Source organism: Macrosteles quadrilineatus, unplaced genomic scaffold (assembly GCF_028750875.1).
Source record: "Macrosteles quadrilineatus isolate MER2022 unplaced genomic scaffold, UCM_ALF_1.0 Scaffold_8__2_contigs__length_117827958, whole genome shotgun sequence".
NCBI classification, from domain to species: Eukaryota; Metazoa; Arthropoda; class Insecta; order Hemiptera; family Cicadellidae; genus Macrosteles; species Macrosteles quadrilineatus.
This window is the reverse complement of record NW_026542601.1, coordinates 33484969-33507271: the sequence shown is the minus strand read 5'-3', so window position 1 is coordinate 33507271 and position 22303 is coordinate 33484969. Positions and strand designations below refer to the sequence as shown.

Sequence of the window (22303 nt, the reverse complement as noted above, 5' to 3'; positions counted from 1 at the left end):
TAAATGTTCAAGTCAAAGCTTATTTTGAGGGTAACAAGTTATTTTCTGACATGCAGTATGGTTTTAGGGCAAAGAGAGGGACAAGTAATGCTATTGTTAATTTTACGAAAGATTGTATATCTGGTTTAGATGCTAGAAAAATTGTGCGTGGACATTTCTATGACATGTCAAAAGCTTTTGACACCATAGACCATGATGTTATATTGAATAAGCTTTATTTTTATGGTTTTGACACTCTCTCTGTAAAATTGATACACTCATACTTGTCACAGCGATATCAGTCAGTCCTCTACAATGGCTGTTTTTCACCTTACCTGCCAGTCTCGACTGGTGTGCCACAAGGGTCTATTTTAGGCCCTACTATCTTCATTATTTATGTAAATGACTTACCTGCTGCTCTGTTAAATGATCATGTAACACCTTATATGTATGCAGATGACCTGGCCTTGCAAACTCAGTGTAAGGATAAAAATTTTGCTGATCAACTGTTTCTTAGTTCGAATAGGCTAATTGAAGATTGGGCTGCTGCAAATATGTTATGTTTAAACAAAGAGAAAACGCAGAGTCTTGAATTTTGTCTTGGAAATAGTAATGATGAATTGTCTGTTGTAAAGTTTTTAGGTGTGTTTTTACAGTCTAATGTAAAATGGGACAATCACATAAGTTACCTGTGCAATAAAATTTCCAAAGCTACTTTTATTATTAGAAGACTTAAGTCAATTGTTAGTTTAGATGTTTTATCTGCTATTTATTTTGCACATATACAGAGTCATTTGTCATATGGCATATTGGCTTGGGGCTGTGATAGTGACATAAGAAAGCTGTTATTGTTGCAGAAGAGAGCATTAAGATTGATTTTAAATGTTAACCGTAGATCTCATTGTAAACCACTTTTTAGGAAACTTAAGATATTGACTGCTCCATCTTTGTATGTTTTTGAATGTTTAGTATATATTTTAATTAATTTAGATCAGTTTAAAACTAATAGTTCTGTTCATAACTATGAAACAAGACAAAAAAATCATTTAAGAATCAACCAATGTAATTTTCAAAGAACTATTAATTCAACTTTAGAGGTTAGTAAAAGAATGTTTAACAGATTGCCTGAACATGTAAAAAATCTCAACTTAACTAATTTTAGAAGGTTCTTAAAACAGTTTTTGATAGATTTGTCCATGTACAAAGTTTCAGAATTTAATGAATACTGGGATTCTGCAGGTAGACGCCATCTTGACTAAAATATCATTTGTTTCATTTAGTATTGAATGAGTATTATCTCTATGTGATAATTAAAAAAATATTGTATTGACGATGCACCTATTTAAGGTTACAATGTAATCATGTAAATGTTTTGTGCAAATAAAGATTTGATTTGATTTGATTTGCGTTGGATTGGCATAGCTACGAAAGAAGTTAAATATCAAATATAAGAAGTTAAAAAAACACAGTATGTCAACAGTTTTGCAAAATTTGTCAAATAGTGACTCGTAAATTTAACTGGCATAGTCATGTCAATTTATAAAATAACGATTAACTAATTATCTAAAAGAATAGTCAGTATCACGGAGTAGTGACATTGTAATATTTCCAGTTTCTGGCTTTTACGTTTAATTTACAAAATTATAGTCAAAATATTATATAAAAACGATAAAATAGTAAAAATAATAATTCAATAGCCCACAGTTTGTCAGCAAAAGCATTGTAATAATTGCCAAATTTTACATTGAAATTTTATTTTAATGGTTTAAAATGTATGCATAGCCTATAATTGACGTATTTCTATCGTTTTATAACAGAACGTAAAAAACACAGAATGCATCAAATTAGTTCTATTAATTTCGCGTATTTGCTATAAAAATATTATTTAAAATAAGTATTAAAAAACACATAGTCAAAGCAAGTTAGGTTTCCTAAATAGGTTTACATTTCTTTATTGAGTTGAAAATATGTTCTTCCTCCTAAACCATGTGTCCTCTTTGTTATATTATAACAAAGAGTAATATAAGAGCTAATATTAATTATAAAAATTGTTTGGATAATATTTTTAACTAATAAGTGTCTCATTTACCAACACACGCCACGGCCATGACATGTATTTAAAAAACTGTCCTCGCAAAACTCTCAATCGTTGAACACTTAAACACTTCAATTAGAGTTAAAGCGTAAAAAAAACTGCCTCCGGAGAAGCTGCCTGCTGAGAATATTTCCAAAAGTCCAGGGTCGCATAGGCGCTTTGAGGTTAAAATATTCAAATTGGTAAGAAATAATGGAGCGAATAACGTTTCTTTGAGTTCGCATCAGCGAGGATGGAATGTGCCCCAGCCTGAAGCTTTATGTTTTATTTGTAAAAGGAGCTTTGGATACATAATTCTTTGTACTCCGCTTCACTGTGTATACTACTATTAGTGGCAATATAAATAACTTATGGTAGTTTGAGATAAATCGACATTGTCTTGACTTCAAAGTATATTTCTATAATGCTATGGAAGAATGACGAATTAAATTTAAATTCCATAAAAAAAGATTCCCACAAGTGTCATTGTGCGTAAGTATACTTTACATTTTACTCAAAAAACTATTTTAAGATCCTGGAATTTAATTTTAATTGAATAGTTTATTGGTTTAATTTAATTTATTTGAATTTAGTTTTGTTGAAATTAAATTCAATAAAATTATTGAACAATCAATAATTTCCAACAGCTACCAAACAAATCAGGTTTCCTTACACTGATTATAGCACTCAAAGTAGTTAATTGTTGCATTTACTTACTTTTTCCTACAGTCACCCGATAAATTGGGCTTCCTTGCTCAAATTTTAGTACAGAAAGCCTTACTTTGGCGCACAGTTTTTGTATTCCAACCAAATGCAGATCTAAACAGTGTTTTTTTTTTAAGGCAAGTAATACATGTACGCTTGAAAATAAGTTGGCAACACATAAAGATTCTACGACTACGATCAGCTGGTGTAGCGATTCACAGCCTTTGACTATTGATAATACGACTTAACCTGTTGTTTTGTGTTTACATTCTATTTTCGTCCAAAGCTTGGATTCAACCTAACTTAAAACGTGTTATTTAGAGTTTGAAAGACTAATTATTTATATGCTTTACAGTAACTGTAGGAAAAATATAATGTTTAATACGAGCCCAAAGTGCCACTTCGCACACTACAAATAACTATAGAATATCGTTCACTCTGCATAAAAAGTAAACACTTCACGATTCACACTCAATGGTACGGTACTCATGTCACTTGTTTATTTCCACCACGTTAATTAAAGTCGAATCTGTTAATGAAGAAGCCCCACTGCGGCACACATTAACATTAACACAACAGGTGGTTTGTGTGTGTGTGCGTGTGTGTGTGAGTGTGATGAGCTCATATAATGATGGTAGAAAGTAACTTTCCTCCACGCCCTTGAGTGCCGACTACGGTAATGTTGGTTGTACGAGAATTCTTACAACTTTGTGTTCCGCATGACAATCAATCGGTCGAGCTTCAGAACGATAACTCGTCTAGTTTGAGGCAATTAAGCATCGTAGAGAATGAGAGTGTTTCAACATTATTTGTAGGGTTTGTATGTGTTTGGTTAGTTGCGAGAAAGAGGTCATTGAACTTATTGAAATATTAATCAGTCTTAGGCTACTCAAGTTTCACTATTTATTTTTGTATCTTGATTCAGTGCAAAGTGGTATTAAAATAATATTGTCACAGTCCTTAGATGGGAAGATGAATGACGTTTGGGGTACCCCACCTGACCTGAAGCAATGGCGGTTTCAATGAATGTCCATGTGATTTTAATGCTAACGTTAACAACCTGCACTTCACGATGCAAATTTCCGTTTTGCGCGAATGAAAATGTAATTTCTTCTTGAGAACATCACTTTTACTTAGCCTACTGTAAAAGTGATGTTTTATTTTCTCGTACCGTCTGATTTACCTTTAAAAAGTGGGGGGGGGGATCCAGCAAGCCTGCCCCTTAAACCACATAAATTTGTGAATGGACGATACTGACTAAGATCAGCTGGTTCATTAGATAGGAAAATATTAAAGGCTTATTATGTTTGACCATATATAAAACATACTCACTTGTGTTGGTTAGTCTATGGTTTGACTCAATTAAAACCCATCAAAAATATACTGAATTTTCTCATAATCGAACCGACAACCATATGATAAGCATGTAAACAAAATAATGACGTCACTACCTCGCTATCCATATAAAAATATGGACACTGTCACAATTTTACGGTTTTACCTCCGAGTTTTACGGAAGTATGGAACCATCTGGAAAAGCAACAATTTGTTGTATTATATCATAAAATCGATCTTTGTAGTCTACGTATCTACTAGTATGTCACATGTACCTTTGACTCAATACTCAATGCATGCACTAATCGTGCAAAAAATACCGAATCATCGGATTGAGATCATCGATAACTCATCGATAATCGCGTCGCGACTGAGTGCGTTAATGATTGTGACACAAGTGTTGAAGAGACTTCTCAATTAGCAAACGACTTTCGCTAAGTTAGCATGACATTAGTCAGTGTGCCTGGAAAGTTCTTGCAACTTGAGACTTAATGTTTCGCAACACCAAAACATTACGCGACTTTAAACGAGACTCCATCAGGAAATAATTAATCAATTTAAGCTATTTTAAACTTTTACCATCTGCAGTAAGTTTATTACACCCTGTAGCGTGTTTAATTTGGTTTTTTAGATGTGGATTTGACGATTTTTCTACATAACGTTATTGTTTGATGCCGGGAGTATAGCTTAGTTTTTTTGATTGTTACAAAAGTGCAACTTAAGTTTTAAAGTATGTTTTCTAATCTCAATATAACTAGTTTTCCCCCTGCAATACAATTTACAACATAGTGGCTTAGTCTAATAACTATTTATTTACTAATTAAATAAATACAGAGAAATATCATATGTATATAGATAAAATTAGAGTTTTGTCTGTACATTGCTCAGAATTATATATTTTTAGGTTATTTTTACGTTTTATACATTAAAGAAGCAGACACGAGTCTTTTCTCTATTTCTGTCTGTCTGTAACACTCAAGATGGCATTTTGCGCTATCTTCTCCAGGAAAACGAGAGTACCTATCACGACCCAAGTCATTTTAATGTATTCACTGGATTGGCGAGAGTGTCTTTAGCCATTAAAATATGGCCTCACTATTTTGTAAATAAAATTACGGTCGTTAAAAAATCAACTCATAGTTGACATCAGCTCTTCCGAATGGATAACCCATCTAAGAGGACTATGTTTCAAATACGGTAACTTGTACACGCAAAAGCTATAAATCAAATAAAATGTCAAACAAAATTAAACGTCATTATATGTAGTTGTCTGCCTCGTCGCAATTCTCCCTAACCTGATTGGTGCAATTTGATCCGAACTGCATCAGTCAAAATTGGGTACAGTTCAATCAGAATACAATAGTAGCTCTAAAGTACAATGCAGCTTTGGCTTTTGTTTTAATGTCGATTCTAATTACTTGTTATTCCTGCAATAATAATGTCGTTCCAACTATTTATTAGGTTGATAAATAATTTAAAAAAATATGTGATATATACAGAATCTTAGAAGAGTTCTGAGGTTATAATGTAAATGTACTGTCATTTTTGACAGTTTCCTTTGTATATAAATACAAAAGTACATTCAAACACAAAAAGTTAAAGTTAGGCCTAAAGTTAAAGTTGTACATTCGGTCAGTTAAGTAAAGTTATTTGTTTATTTTTATGATTCATACCATTAGCACTGCTAATATCATTAATTATATCTATGCGAGGCCGAGTTACCAGGGTGCTAATGTTAACAATATATAATGGTTTAAATACCTTCACATCTCATGATGAATTTTGTTAATATAAATTTGTTTACGTACCTTACGTCATCGATCATAATTTAGTCTTGGGCTAACCAATACCAAATTAGGATTGATGGCGTAGGGTATGTAAACCTATTTGTGTTATCATAAAATTAATCTGAGAAGCAATGATAAATAGGCTAATTTTTTATTTGACCGAAGGATAAGTTTTAAGTGAATTTTAAGATAGCTTTGTTTTCAAATCACCTAGCTCTGTAGTAAGTAACATTAATTTTCCATAAATCCGTATGAGGTTTAGGTTGGTATTATCTAGAACAGTTCGGTATGTTTTTGAAACGTCGAAAAACTACAACTCTCGGGATCGAACGGGTAGCCATCTGAATAAAACTACATCTCTCGGGATCGAACGGGTAGCCATCTGAATAAAACTACAACTCTCGGGATCGAACGGGTAGCCATCTGAATAAAACTACAACTCTCGGGATCGAACGGGTAGCCATCTGAATAAAACTACAACTCTCGGGATCGAACGGGTAGCCATCTGAATAAAACTACATCTCTCGGGATCGAACGTGTAGCCATCTGAATAAAACTACATCTCTCGGGATCGAACGGGTAGCCATCTGAATAAAACTACAACTCGGCTGACTAGTTATATAACGTATAGTTAAGCTACCAAATAAATTTAAATATTTAAAACATAATTTGTCTTTACAACTCTTTGCACAGCTCCAATCTTGTGGGATTCACTCAAAAATCAGATCTGACCTCACAAAACTATAAAAGAGATGTAATTTCCGACCCTAACCTACTACCCTATGACCCTATGACGTCACAGGACAACCTGCCCTGGTCCACCGTGTAAGGTGCGCCCTGTGAGGGTGGGGGACAGTTTGGCACCAAGGACGTAGAAAGTGTTTTCGCCGCCCAAGGGCACCTTCGAGTACCGCCCCGGACACAACTCCAGTGTGTGCGGTTCCTTACTGAGTGCTGGTTGTGTTTCTCCTCAATTGTATTGCTTGTTTATATATTTTTATTTATTTTAGTTTTCTTATTATTTTAGATTTTTTTATGTTTGCTCCAGTGTTTTAGAATTGTTCATTTAAATTCAAATATTTTATTTTATTCTTTTGTTTGGGTTTTCCTTCAATTTATTTTCTATTTCTTACACTTTAATTGTGTGTTCGTAATTTTTTGTAAATTTTTATTTTTTGGTTTTGCTTTTTATATTATTTTGTTAACACAATCATGTTTTTAAATTAAAAGATTGATCGACTTCTGTAAAATTTTAGTTTTATTTTAACAAGTTCTATGGGGAAAATGTGTGATTGAAATTAAATTGAACTTATGCTTTTGAACGTGATTTATTTTTACATCGGTATTAAAATGTATTGTTAAAAATTCATATAAACCTTTGATCAGTACTGTTCTGTTCATTAGTGTGCAATTACCTTGAAAATATCGTAAATTATGTCAGTAAATTATTATTCCAAAAAACTGTATTAAGAAAAAAAAATAGGAGGAACAAAATATTTAAATATAGGCCTTCCATATTAAACCTTAAATTGTTTTATATATAACTTGAATACTAAAGAGTATCACAAGCTTACACAAATAATAAACAGTATTATTTAAAGATAAATTTATATACAAATAATAAATTTAACAAATCCGATAGGAATGTATAGGAAACAATTTGATATACTCTACATAAGGTTGATGTGAATATTTAAAATAATACAGAGCTTTTTAACAGATATTTTTGTGCCTCTAGAACAAATAATCAAACAAACGAGACTTGATTAGGCGACTGAAATGTGTTTGTGAAAAGTGGATAATATTGTGACTGCAAAAATAAACTCATTATCAGTTGGCAACATGAGTTTGGTTCTACCAGTTCTCTTATTGGGGTGAGTAATATATAAATTAAATAATAAATTAGATACATTAAATAATATTTACAATAGTTTATTTATATTAAAAATCACTAAACAATCATAAGATGTATTTTGAATATGTGATTTTAATTAAGATGTAAGGTGTAAGGTGTACGAATCAGTTGTTGTCATAATGTCAGGTAGGTTGTAGGTTGTATAAAATTCAAAATTAATGTTCCTAATTTGAAGTTTAATTGTTATCTATATATTAATTTGAAACTGTTTTTCTTTGTCACAGCTATTTTGAGAGAACGGCTGGGCGTAGAAACTCGGTAGAGGTGTCTAAAGAAAGGTCTTGGTCTGTAGATGAGCCATCAAAAGAGAAACATGGTGAATTCCCTTGGGGCTCTGCCCCAGTGGCCTTTGAATTCCCATCCTATGTTATTCTTATGGAGGAAAACAGGGTTTTTGTCACAGCTAATTTGAGAGAACGGCTGGGCGTAGAAACTTGGTAGGGGTCTCTAAAGAAAGGTCTTGGTCTGTAGATGAGCCATCAAAAGAGGAACGAGGTCAATTCCCTTGGGGCTCTGCCCCAGAAGCCTTTAAAGTTGCCTCCAGATTTGTTTACATTACGACCATATGCATAATTCTACACTACTTTTTAATGAAACTGCTGTTAATATTTAAATTGTGATTTATTGAATTTGTCAAAATGAAGTACAGTATTTGCAATGGGTTTTTCTGATTTTAAAATGGATTTTCTTCTGCATCGTGTCATGTTTTGCAATATAATGTTCTATTACAAAATCTGTGGAAAATCCTATTATCACAGTAACTCTTTTCTTTTGGAGTTAACTGATATCTATTGTATGGGTTGGTTTCTGCCTTTTTTACCACTTCTTGGAGATTGTACGTAGGTGATATTCGTTGGCATATTGCATCTGTAGACGGTTGGTGTATACAATGGAAAAGAGTGAGAAATCCTGGACAATTTGATATAGGCTAAAAATAAAACTGAATTAACACTGTTCTACATTTATTGAGCAATCATTGAAATAACTGATTTGCAAACAATGGAAACATAGAAAAGGTCATAGAACACAACCAAGTAGAAGAAATAGAAATAATGTTTTTTTTTTCATTTATAATCGTTATCATAGACAACCTAATGCGACTATGAGAGGGAAAAAATTGTAGAAAACACTAAAAAAACAAGATCAGCTGTTTGAAAAAAGATAAGATATTTACAAAAGATTTTGATTATATATAACTGTTGTGTAGATTGTGAGTATTTCCATAATCTTTGAGTCACCTGTAATGCAATTGCTCGAATTCGAGCAACAGGTAAACTAGTAAATATAATTTTTGAAGCTTATTTTTAAAATTTATTTTCTAAAATGCTCAGGTCATCTCACTGCATATTTAGGTTTGAACATGGTTAAATCTCTGCCCTTTTTCTCAATCTTGACGAAGACGAATCCAAAATGAGTTACGAGGTAAATAGATTAAAACTCTTTTTAAGTGACATTTTGTATTTCAGGCCTATTTTTTTAATAAATAATTAACACAAACTATTCTATAACGGAAAATGCATAACGACTTCTTTTATTATCGTAATAGTTTAATAATGTGGTATTCGTCTAAAAAATTTTGTTTGCAGGTACAGTTTCTAAAAAGATCAACAAGCTATTTTAGTCCAAGCAATAATGATAATTTTAGCATTACTTTATCCAAATCCAAAATTTAAAGTTGGTTGAATAACTAATTTGACTCCTTGTATTCATTTTAGTTCTTTAGCGACACTTAAATTTATGTGGCTCAAAAGGACTCAGCCGACGTATTCTTAGTTCTCGAATCTATTACAATTTATTATTTTAGGGTTATTGCCAAACTGCTATATTTACAATCATATCCTGGGTATATCCAAGTGTGTACATAGTTGACCTGGTGTATTTCTGGATTGAAACTAACTCAAGTAGTCTTTGTCCCGTTATTTCTCAAGTAGACGTCGCTTGAAGGTAACTTGCACATTTCACACTCTAGCCTTGCCCTTCTAGGTTCAAGGCAAATCGTCTAGACCCACCTTTATGCTTCCGTCAGTCTTGTCTAAGTACAAAGGGTTTGTCTAAGGATATTTGCAGGGCTAGGACATTCGATCCAAACAATTGTTGACGAATTTCAAACAAATTTTTAAATAGGAAAGTAATTATTTAGAAAACCGTATAGCCCATAGGTCTGAGCTATTAAAAATATATATGTATTGGTGTATTTTACAAGTACTACAGCTCAGAGGTGAATAAAATGGATGAAATACATTCCCTGTCCGTGGTTACCACCCTCTGATTTACACAACCTACGCCGTATTGTACATGTACTGTCCTTTATTCAGGGAAATATTTACTAGTAAAACTAATTTTAAAATTAAGAACGAATAACATTTTGATAGATTATCCTTACACAAAAAAGAGTGGTTGAAGAGTTAGTTTTTGTTTAGTGTATGGACAAGTGTTTTGGGTATCAGGTAATAAAAAATCTATTTATTGTTTTTATGACATCATAGAGTGAGTTTTATAGACGGATTAGAGGGAAGATAATATAAATTATAAGATTAAAACTAACTGAGTATAAAGTAATGTTGCTTGTGTAAGAAGCTAATATTCAAAATTTTGAATTTTAGTAGTTATAGTTTGTCACGTTTATTTATTTATTTAAGCTCACATTTATTAGGTAGTTCAAACCCCATCTTGGAGTAGAACCCAAAGTCGAAAACTCCATAATTTTACTGTTTATTTTTTTAATATACAAAAAAATAAGTTAATTTCAAACAACTTATATAAATGGATAAAATATTAATATCACATTGTAGTCGTGAACAGAAAAAAATCAATAATGATAAAATTTAAGTTTAGTACACTGCAAATATTGTTCTCATTTCTTTTGTCATGCATAGTCAAAATCATTCGGACATAACTGAAAATACATCAATTCAATGAGTAAAATGAACTAAGGGTGTTTCCAATACACACAATCTTTAACTTTAAAAATATTTTTCATAATTCCAGTTACGTGTATTACTAATTTAAAATTACTTGTGGGAATTGTACGCGCTTGAACGGACTTCCCAAGAGCTATCCATAGTCATCTGTAGTCATCTCTTTTCAACGAAATTAAATTAGCGTCACAACAAAGTAGGCATAGCCTATTATTACCTAGGTCATCTTCATACCGGGAAAACAAATTAATATTGCGATTAAATTCAGAAATCGCAGTTATCAGACAATACGAGTTATTTGATTGAATAATTGATGTCGTAAAATATTTCTTCGACCTAAATACATATGTTTTTACTCTATTACTCATAACCGGTTCTAGTAACATTTAATTTGATTCTTAGAATAGATTAAAATCCCTAACAATATTTTTTATATATCCCTTTTTTTCGTTTTTTATATCCCTAACGATGTTATATTTTAGCTAGTGAACTATCCCTTCTGATTCACACGTTTAGCTTGTTCAAAAAGTGAAAATATTGATAAAAAATCATATTCCATGAAAACATCAATATACAGTATTAACGTCTCATGGAGTGATATAATCAAGTACATCGTGTTTATGAATAAATTAGGGAAGGTTTCTTCAAATAAAAGAGGAACTCAGTTAGTTTCGCTTTCTTATCATTCTAGCACAAAAAAAAACAAGTGTCCAAAATCAAACAATACTAACTGTATTTGTGCCTTCTTCCTGCGAGTTCTTCCTGAAGGTAGGTTCGATTCCAAGCTATATCGTTTCTGGACCCACGTGGTATTTGTCATTGATCTATCAATTGATAGCTATGTAACAAAAGGTTGACGTTAAATGTTTAAAAGACCAGGGGTTGAGATTGTTCCCTAACAAAACCCGTTAAAATTTTGATGACGTAGCAGGACAAATAATTGTTAAGACAAAAACTTCAGTCCTGATTCCTGATTCTGGGAGCTCGACTAGTAGATACAGATTAATCCGATTGATTACAAACCCCCAATGGTAGTAACCACTATGCTGTCAGATAGAGCATTCAGTGAAGCTATTTTAAATAAGATATGTCAACACTACTTGGTTGGGTACAGTGAAATCCAATTAATCGCATCCTACCTGATAGCACCGACACTAATCCACTGAGTAATCCCAACCAACGAAACTATTTAATTGCTATTTCCCTTAATTTGCTGTTCATACTGCAGGTTTGATGTGTTATGAGAACTAACCCTACTATAAACGCTTTAGACACACCCGGTGCCTGACAAAGTGTGTTTCAATACACTTTGCAGTATTAATAAATAATAAATAATATAAATAAAAATATAAGTTGTTTTAAAATCGAATTCAACCCAATTTCTTCCCAGCATTATAATTACTGTACGCCAATGGTTTACTGATACACATTTTTACATTTTTGTCTTGATTCAGTGATTTCACATTGTTTATATGAGTGTTGACGTCAGTTACCTCAATTATTTATTTGTTTTATTCCAATGCTACAAAACAGACTAAACCCAATTACATTGCAGCATTAATATGTTGCGAAAAAAACTTGGCATGCGTAAAATAATAAAATTGTAAAAGTGTATCATGCTGAAGAAATAATAAGTTTTAGTGTATACATTCACAACAATGCAATAGATGACAAGAGAATAGATAGCATTAATAAACTAGAAAAAATCTTTAAATATAACATTGGCAATTATTTAAATATCTAACAACAATAACGAATTAAATAAATACCTACACAACATTTATAGTTATGATCAAAGACAGATTATGGTAGTTATAAAGATGACTATTAACAAAATTAAACAGTCTATTCCACCCCTAAGCTTATTCCGTTTAGCTTTCCTGAGTTTTCCTGTAGACCTAATCGTATTAATACTTTGGAGAAATCTCAGATAATTTTAGGTTGAGGAAGCATTCCAGTAAATTATTCTATTGTTCAAGCAAGGCAACGAACAGGTTAGTATTCACTCCGATTTCTAATTTGTATTTCAGCTTGGAATAACAATATGTTCCTTCACATATCGAGTATAGATTTCACTCTGGGGAAATAAGTATGTATTTAAGATTTTATAAACATTTTCCTTGTTCCCTTTTCCTCGATTATTTATAACCTTGTATGCTATGATGGAGATGTTAAACTTGTGCGTTGATTTTGCCTGTTTGGCACAATCTCAGAGGTCCTGATTTTGATCCTGCTTGAATTACAAAAGTTCGGTTAATAAATGGCTTAAATGTTTATCAATGAATAAGTTCTTCAAAAAGTAAATAAACCAGAAATATTTATGAATTTATTTCCATGAAAGTGTGTTTTGGAATATTCGCCATTCGAATATCATATGTTAACATAACAAACTAAAAATATATATAGTATTATTTCTAATTTGATGATCCCAATTCTGTGTCCCGAACGTTAAAAAGCAAACATGACCTAAATTTCATACTATACATCTAAAAAGTTAATCGTTGTGTTATTATAAGTTAATTGTGGTGGTCGGAAAAATCTAGTGTGTATTGTGAGCACAAACAGTCCTCTTAATACACAAATAGCTCTTTAATTCAGTAATCCCTAGTGAAATGTAAAATACCAACTGAATTACAGTCTTCAAACAATTTTATTTTTATGTAACTGTGACCAGTCGTCTTACATGTTTTACAACCATACTCAAATAGCATAAGCAATCAGGTATCATCAAATTGATCAAAACTTGAAAAACCACTCAAAACTGTCAGACATTCACAGACTGATGAGATAAACTTGTAATTTAATTGTTGAGGTCATTAAGGAATGTCTGGAGCCTCAGTAGTGGCAAACATGTTGATAAAGATGTAATCTAAAGGTTCGAGACATGTTTAACATACTGATAGATTCAGTATGAAGATTTCAAACACAATCTACAACCCGTGATCAAATGTCAAAATACTTTTAGATTGGGTCAACTGAAGATAGATGTAATTTATTTAAATTGTTCTTAAACAAAACAACTGCTATTAGTTATACGATAACCTCGGAAATACAGATTGCATTGAGAAAACAGGACTTCTTTCCTTGAGACACTGGTTAAAATATAATCAACCAAAAATTTTTTTTAGCTATGAAAAAATTTTGTTTTCCTGCTGTGAAGCTCACTTTAAGTAGTTCCATCTCGTGCTCGTGGGCAAGAACTGACTCTATTTTCTAGCCACATTTTTAATGGGTATTTCAACAAGAAGGCAGCCAATATTTTACAGTGCGCTGTGGCAGTTAGGTTATGTTAGTTGAGCAATTATGATAACGGCAAACTAGGTACGACAAAAAAATTACAGCCCATGAAAAAAGAAGGTATAAATACATATTGATGTAATTGTGAATTTGTCTCATATACAAATTACACAAGATCAAAACTTTTGATTTTGTAAATATCACTTTGTTTCTCATAATCTATCATAAACGAAGCTAAGCCAAACTAAAATACCCTATAACAACCGCGTTACACTGTAAAATAGTGGTGCCTTTTTTGATAAGACACCCCCCAAAATTCTGGAAATTTAGGCATACTTTCTATTGTCCTAAAAACAAGGTTGCAGTGTTAAGACACCACTTGAAGGTTCTATACGTTTCTAATTAAAGGTTCTAAGTAAATCTTTGTATCTGATAATCAAAATATTTCGGAAAAAGATTGCTGCAAGTTCATTTACAACCAAACAAAGTCGTACCACAGTGGCGGTTGTAGGACTTTGTCAAGGGGGGGGGGGGCGGCCGAGAGTGTTCCACAAAGATTCCCTTTTTATAGCCGTTTGATGGCTTTTAAAAGCCATATCCCCCACCCCGGCCTTTAGAACCAACTATGTCGTATCTTAAAACCCCTTTGAAATATTACATTTAAAAGCAAGCATTGTAGGAATTACTGCTAATAAAGGAATTTAAGGAAGTGTGAGGATATTCTGCAACAGAAAATCCAGAAAATATAAACAACAGACCCTTTAAAACCCATGTAATCACGTAGTAAAATCAGAATAACACCTATAAATTCGTAATTGTTACAACTAACGCCGCCTTCACTCAACAAAGCACGTCTCGCCACTCGAGCGAAAAATCTGAATCACCAAAGTACCGGCCCATTGCTATACTACCGCTGTTTTCAAGGCCTCAGTCTAGCCTGGCAAGAAATAACCGCATCGAACCGTATTGTCTAACGCTTTACCCGCCTTAACTTACTTCTAGTAGTCGTTTCACGGTTGATTAAGGTATTGTTGAATTCCTGGCTGTAAAATAGGTGTCCTTGTTGAATAATGTGTGTTAAGTGAAGTATGTGTGGAACTTAAGTGCTATTATACGGCATTGCCAGGTATGTAACAAACTAGTATGATGATTTACATGTTATGAAAGCAACTAAATAAGAACAATCAACTTGTCCTCTTAGCAACCGTTTATATATTGACCTCCACAAGTTGATTAAATCGTACAAAATTGGTTGTAATGACAAAGCGTGATACTACTAGTAGGTCTATTATTTTGATTTTATTTATACAAGAATATTAGGTATTGGTAGATGCTATTTAGTCCCTGTTAATAATTTTAACTTCTGGAACCCCTTGTCTTTAGAATGACCATTTAGTAATTCTACCTCTAAGATATCAATAACATAGACTAAGCAACACAAGGGAGTATGTTTTATCCATATCAATACTGCTATTCAGTCTTACTATAATGGAGAGAACGAATTCATTTATTGAGCTGAGTAGCTAATTGCATTTAGTGTTCGTCTAGTAATCAGTTAGTTTAAAATTAAATCCCCTACCCTCGTATCAAACCCAATTTTGCACACCGAAAATTATAACTCATTTTACTAGCATGGTAGAATTATTTTAATTTTTTTCTGGAGCTGTAAATTACTAATGGATATACATAAACCGAATCAAAAGGTCCAAAACCTTTCCCCGCCTCTCATTTGTAAGCCCATCTCGCTAGACACTTTCAAAAGACTCGCTCTTTCAGCTCAAAAATCAAAACATACGCACGGACAACACATCCACATATATAGTCACGTTCTTCATGCTCTCTCCAACTCTGTGAAAGATAGACTCTATGGTGTGACGCCATGCAGCCCAGCTTCCGTTCGATGTCCCTGTCTTCCTGTTGACATTTAGCTCTTGTGTGGCCAATTTGTCCCAGGATTGACTCGGCTGCATGGCAGCGAGAGTGAATTGACTTTCTTGTCCACGAGTGAAAGTCTTTTCAACCGGTGAAATATGATATGTTATTGTCTTAAACGTGCCAAGAAATCTGGTTTGGGCGTTCGATGTTGGTCTTTTAACCGGTTGGAGACTTTTTGTAATCTGGCCTTTTCCTGTCACGAATGTAAATCTATAAACGAGATAGCGCACGAGGAAAATTCTGGTAAGATTTTTCCAAACAGTTAAGAGATAAGCTATCGATTAACGTTACTATCTGGGATCGCAACTACTTAGTTCAAAGAGTTAAGCTTTTCAAGTTTCTGATTAACGACTAGTTTCATAGCTTAATATTTATAGAAATTCTGCAGTTCATTGTAGGCTTTAAAACCTCCAATGGTCATTTTATAGTTTTATTATACATACATGTATGGAAATTACTGACATATTTAAGTTTTTTCTCCTCTCATTGAGTAGCCACTCGTTGCTCGTTCTTCTGTTTAGTTAAACACTATTCGGGTAGTTTAACCATACTACTCTAGATCGCAGGTCCGATCCTGAGAAAGTCAAAAACTTTTTGATGGTTCGAAACTAGACTCAGCTGTCCTTGAACCAGGGTATCATGTTTTTTTTTTTTTTTTAATAAATGGGCCTAGCTAAAGAAACAAACTAGATGGTCAGTAACGAAGCTACACGAGGCATATCACTATCAACTACTCCTTCACTCGTATTTGGGTAAAAAGACGCTCAGTTGTGTCTCCATATTTACTATGTACAGCAGTAATTCATCTTAGTTTAGTAATTTACCGTCAGTTGATTTTTTTCAATAAAACTATTTGAGAAGGTGATTATCCCGGAATAAAATCATGCTTGCATCATCATTCTTTTAATTTACCTCAATCTCAACCTTGATCTCGAATAATTCCTATCCAGGAAATTGTCAAGGCTTTGCTTGAAAATCCGCGTATTCAAAAATAAAACTGAGGACCACCCAGACCACTTCAGTCCCTCCACTACATATTGCCACTGGGGCTGCAGACACAAAGAGAGGCTTGAACATTACAATGCCACGACCTTGATCAGAACTGGAGAAGAAAGGTGAAAGGTTCAAGGAAGGGGAGAGGCGAGGGCGTTTGATAGAGAAAGTAATCCAAAATGCGTGACTTAAACTTGACTAAACGGCTGATTTCTCACACCTTTAATCTCTTGGACGATTTTGAAAGGCAAATCTAGGTAATGTTCTGAACACCATGTTCCTGGAGAGAGAAAACTCTTGTTTTAGGTACCTAGCAAAATTGGTTATACCTAATGGAGGAATTGCTTATAACTTGAGACTAGCTGTTAGCCCGTCCTACGTACGGGAATCAAGTAGTCTATTAAAACTTAATACAATTCAGAACAGCTAGTTTACACGCATAAATAAAAAAAAGGTTCTGGCTGAGAACTTCTGACAGTTTCAATACGGAAAATCATCTTGTAAACTAATATCACATGGCCACCTATTTCTTTCATCCAATTATAGGCATATACAATATGCATTTTAAATCCGATCATTTGACAATAAACAGCAATTGTATCGATTTGAAAAGCCTTAAAGTGAGATTGGTGGTCGATTCACATACACTGGTTTTAAAGTACAGTAGCTAGAGCATACCATAAACGATCTGATTCCATGCATCAAAGACAATTGGAAGAATATTTTAGGGGGGGAAAGACAAGTGGAAAATCTTAAGACCAAGTTAATAATTCGTTATTAAGTTAAAATTAAGTTAACGAAGACCGAGAGCTACAGGAAATGACGATTAGAATCAAAATGTTATGTAGCCATTTTTTTATAAGAGTAATATTATTTTAGGGTTCACATTGCATGCCATTACTGAGTGCAACCAGTTACTGCTTTAGAGTCTAAATCAAAGCTTTTGAAAACAGAAACAAAAAAGTCTTGTGTCGCTTTTTGCATCTACAGTATTTCTTATGTCAGCATAGCTTGCGGTATGTGTTGGTACGTTGGTAAGTATTGGTATATGATATTCCTAAAGGTATAAACTGATACATAATATGAACACCAAAGAAAGTTCCTCGATACTCAAATGTCTTAGCACAAGGTAATTCAACACAGAAGATTGACAATCTTGCCAACAAATTATCAATTTCTTACTTGAACTTGAAACTTCTACTCTATAGCAATATTTCTTGGAAGTATCGAATCGTATTGTGAACCTCAATAATTGGGTTTACCCTACTGAAGCTGCTCTCTTCACTGAAGACATAGGCACCATTCAGCCTCGTATATTTCTGAGAGGAATTCATCATTGGCAAAGAAAGACTTATATGAATTAATGAAAGTTTTAACACGAGACCAGAATGGTAGAGATCCCTTTTCCAAAGATTGTAATTTTTACAAGGATATTAATATCTTCAAGGATATCAGGAGGAATCACGTTTTCAATCACCAAGAAAAGTTTACCACGTGACGTCTCGCACGTGATTTGAGCTTGCCGCGGTTATGCTGTAAATTTCTCCCGCCTATTTAAAGACGATTACCCTCCTTTAATCGTCTGCCATTACTGCATGATTACCACAGCTACAATTCTCCTTGATGAATGTTCTTCCTTCATCCTATTCAAGCCGCGTTCCATCCGGCGTCTTCCTGCTCTCTGTTTTCTTTTGTGGTTAATTCTAAACTAAACAAGTTATTGTTGAAAATTACTGGAAGTTGATTGTAGATAATTATCAATTAACTTTGTATTTATTTGTGGTAAATAGTGTATATTTAACTTCAAGGCTACATTAATCAGACGTTATTTACTGTTTTATAATACAATGCATTTCAACACTTTAATTCGTTCAATTATATTTGTCTGAGAATCTATAGAATTCAATTTACAATATTACTACGACGCCAAACCAGGTTGCGTCGTTCATTGAAAAATTATAAAGAATCAATTTCACAACAGCTTAGCTACTGGCCTGGATCCTATTGCTTTTTATCCGAAATCATATATAGAAAGCAAATAATTAAGTGTATATAAATTTTCTTAAAAGTAATCCAAAGTTCAGTTAGTTGTGTATCATACTTTTTGAGTGGATTGTGTTTTCAAAAGTAATAGTAAACATTTTAAACATTGCTCAGTAAGATAAGCATCCTTAACTTAAGATCTTTGTAAAAATTATTTGTGAAGATTTACATTCCTACAATCCGACTAAGTTAGAATTAAAGTAGTCTTTAAACTTATATTATTTTGAGGTCTACTTCCTTTGATACAATATCAGAAATGATCAGAGAAACTTAGGAATATATTTGACTTTGACATCTTGTTTCCTATTTGGAGGAGAAAACAGTAGTATTATATTTGTAAACAGTATTTCTATAAGGTGGTTTATAGCTTTTAAAAATTACGTTACACTTTGGATTTTTTATTTCAGTTACGTTACGAAGGATTTTTTTACCAAGGAATTTAATTAAACTAACCTCCTTCAGCTACAATCAGTAGACCACACTGGTCTTAAATAACGTAAATAATTTTTTTAATACTTTGTAGATCAAGCAAAAATGTTGAAACACTCTTCTTCTTATTCTTTTATTTTACTTTGACACTAGCATTTCTATTGTAAATTCCCACCTTCCGTCAGTTTGTTAACAGTCGAGGCAACCTCATTCTGTTCCTCACTCGAAGATCGATAGTCACGACTTTTTAATTCCGTGTTTGTTCGAGCGAAAGTTTCGTGCTCAAGCACACTCCGGTGACTTTGCAAATCTCATACGGAAACTGCTCCAACGGAATACTAGGTATGAATGTAACCGTTACGCAGTTGGCACCCACAATGATAACCGTGTCGCTGACTACTTTACTCTCTCCTATTCTTCTAGGTTATTTGCCACCGTTGTGCCATTGATTGAATTCTATTCATTGTGCAGCTATTTCAATATTCATGGACTCGAATTGCCTGGGTTCTTTTTGGTCGTGCTACTTTTTGTAATAGCTTAAAGTGTGTCTGTAGAGAAGAAGAAGGAAGAAAGAAGAATCGAGAAGAAGAATCGAAGAATCCAAACTTTTCTTCACCTGCTAACAAGTTATTTTATTAATTAAATTTTTTAGGTTTTATTTCACATTTTTTATTATTACGGTATTTTAAGGTGCAAGAGCCCATAGATATTGTTTTGAAATAATATGCGTCGTATTCAGATCCTTAATACTTCTTCTTATATAAGTAATACAGTACATAAATCGGTGATGAAGTTTATTATTGCAATATGCTAATCTAAACACTTTTTAACTGTCGATTCATTGAAATTAAATCTATTTAATTAGGAGTCCCACATTTAATGACGTTCCTGAGTCTAGTGTTAATTATGTAAATTGTAAGTATAATTAACTAGTTTCAATTGACAATCTAGCATCATTACTGTTTAGATTCATTACGTATCGATGTGATTTCAACGAATTGAATTCATTTGAAACTATTTGAGTCGAACATTGAATTTACTTTGGCTTTTCCAAAGCTATTTATGATTATTTATTACTGGAATATGCAAATGACGTCACTTTCCGTAACCGACTCTCGGACTATAATTTGACAAGGACAAGCTCTGAATACCGTGAACTGGAACTGGCTAACAGAAGACCGGCGCGGGAGTGGCTCTTACTTTCACTGTGCCCTTGTGTGTGTGTGTGTATGTGTGTGTGTGTGTGGGTGTGCGTGTGTGTGTGTGTGTGTCTCACTAGTACTTGTAAGGAATTGACTATAGTCAACACCCAAGCATGCTTGGGAGGTCTTAGCAGTGATGCCAAACAATTTGTGGTCCCCAGTGAAACCCTATTTTAAGCTACTATATGAGCTGTGTTTCTATAAATGGAAATAATCTATAGGGTCTTATAATCTTAACAAACTATATTAATAATCCAATAGGATTCTATGATTAGTTTATTTATGATATAATAACATTTACCTTGAATCTTTTTTTCGGCTGCTTGAGTATGAGATGTCCAATCCAGACTGCACCGAGTGCCCACTTCGGGTAGTACCTATCTGCACCAATGGTCGGGGATTAGTCTTGCATCTCAGTCCCCGACTGCGCCGATAGCACATTTGGGGAGCTCCTATCTGCAGCAATGGTCAGGAATTAGCCTCGCATCACAGTTCCCAACTGCACCGATAGCACATTGTGGGGATTACCTATCTGCACCGATGGTCAGGAATTAGCCTCGCGTCACAATCCTAACTGCACCGATAGCCCAATTCAGGGGAGTAACCATCTGCACCGATGGTCGGGAATTAGCCTCGCATCACAGTCCCCAACTGCATCGATAGCACATTGTGGGGATTACCTATCTGCACCAATGTTCAGGAATTAGCCTCGCGTCACAATCCTAACTGCACCGATAGCCCAATTCAGGGGAGTAACCATCTGCACCGATGGTCGGGAATTAGCCTCGCATCACAGTCCCCAACTGCACCGATAGCACATTGTGGGGATTACCTATCTGCACCAATGTTCAGGAATTAGCCTCGCGTCACAATCCTAACTGCACCGATAGCCCAATTCAGGGGAGTAACCATCTGCACCGATGGTCGGGAATTAGCCTCGCATCACAGTCCCCAACTGCACCGATAGCACATTGTGGGGATTGCCTATCTGCAGCAATGTTCAGGAATTAGCCTCGCGTCACAATCCTAACTGCACCGATAGCCCATTTTTGGGGATTACCCATCGGCACAGTTGGGTAGGATCTAGGATCGTATAACAGTACTAAACTGTACCAAAATATGCAGTTACCACAGTTAAATATGCAGTATACCGTGTCGCTCATTTAGTGGCGTACCCATCTGCACAGATGGTCAGTTCATTTAATTAGTCCACTTTGGCATTTCAGTAGCGAGTATTATATTCTATCGGCTTGGTAAAGAGCTCTTATGTTTAGTCTCCAACCCTCGCACAACGGGAGACTTTAATTGCAGTCGAACATTAAGACTCTTGGAAACGCCTTCGACCATCGGTGCAGTTTGGTAACAACCATAGCGTAGGTGTCCCACCAATGTGCATGTGTTCTATTACTACTTCTGACACTTCAAGCGTTGTCTTTGTGTGTGAAAGTGTCCGGAGAAAGGGTGCAGTGGGTGTCCCGTATATGAATTGGTCCTCTGAACCTCATATTGCATAATTCTAGCGGCGCCGAGGGGTCCTCAAGATAACAGGTTTTCTCACTCTCTCCACGCCTCGCAGGTGGAGCGATTTGACATAGCTTTTAATTTTTGACTTGTGTAACACAGTGGCTGATCCAACCTGCGATAACTAATTGATCCAGTAAACCTATCACTTCGTCGTTTGGATTTTTTCGTCGTACTAAAAGCCCACGCCACCTTCTTACTATAAGCTTCTTATTAGGATGTTTCTGCAG

At 34.1% G+C, this 22303-nt stretch overlaps 1 protein-coding gene across 2 annotated transcripts in view; it reads left to right on the top strand.

Annotated features, from left to right (window-relative positions):
* The first annotated feature begins 6813 nt into the window (after positions 1-6813).
* The window catches only part of LOC128999635 (uncharacterized), a 91439-nt gene continuing 75949 nt past the window's right edge, over positions 6814-22303 (top strand). Inside the window, exons 1-2 of one of the 2 annotated variants that reach the window (XM_054426231.1) lie at positions 6814-6856; positions 7601-7754. In XM_054426231.1, coding sequence (XP_054282206.1) covers positions 7723-7754 — 32 coding nt within the window. In that variant the 5' untranslated portion in view covers positions 6814-6856; positions 7601-7722. The remainder of the gene's footprint in view (positions 6857-7600; positions 7755-22303) is intronic. The other variant, XM_054426232.1, reaches the window with a different exon arrangement.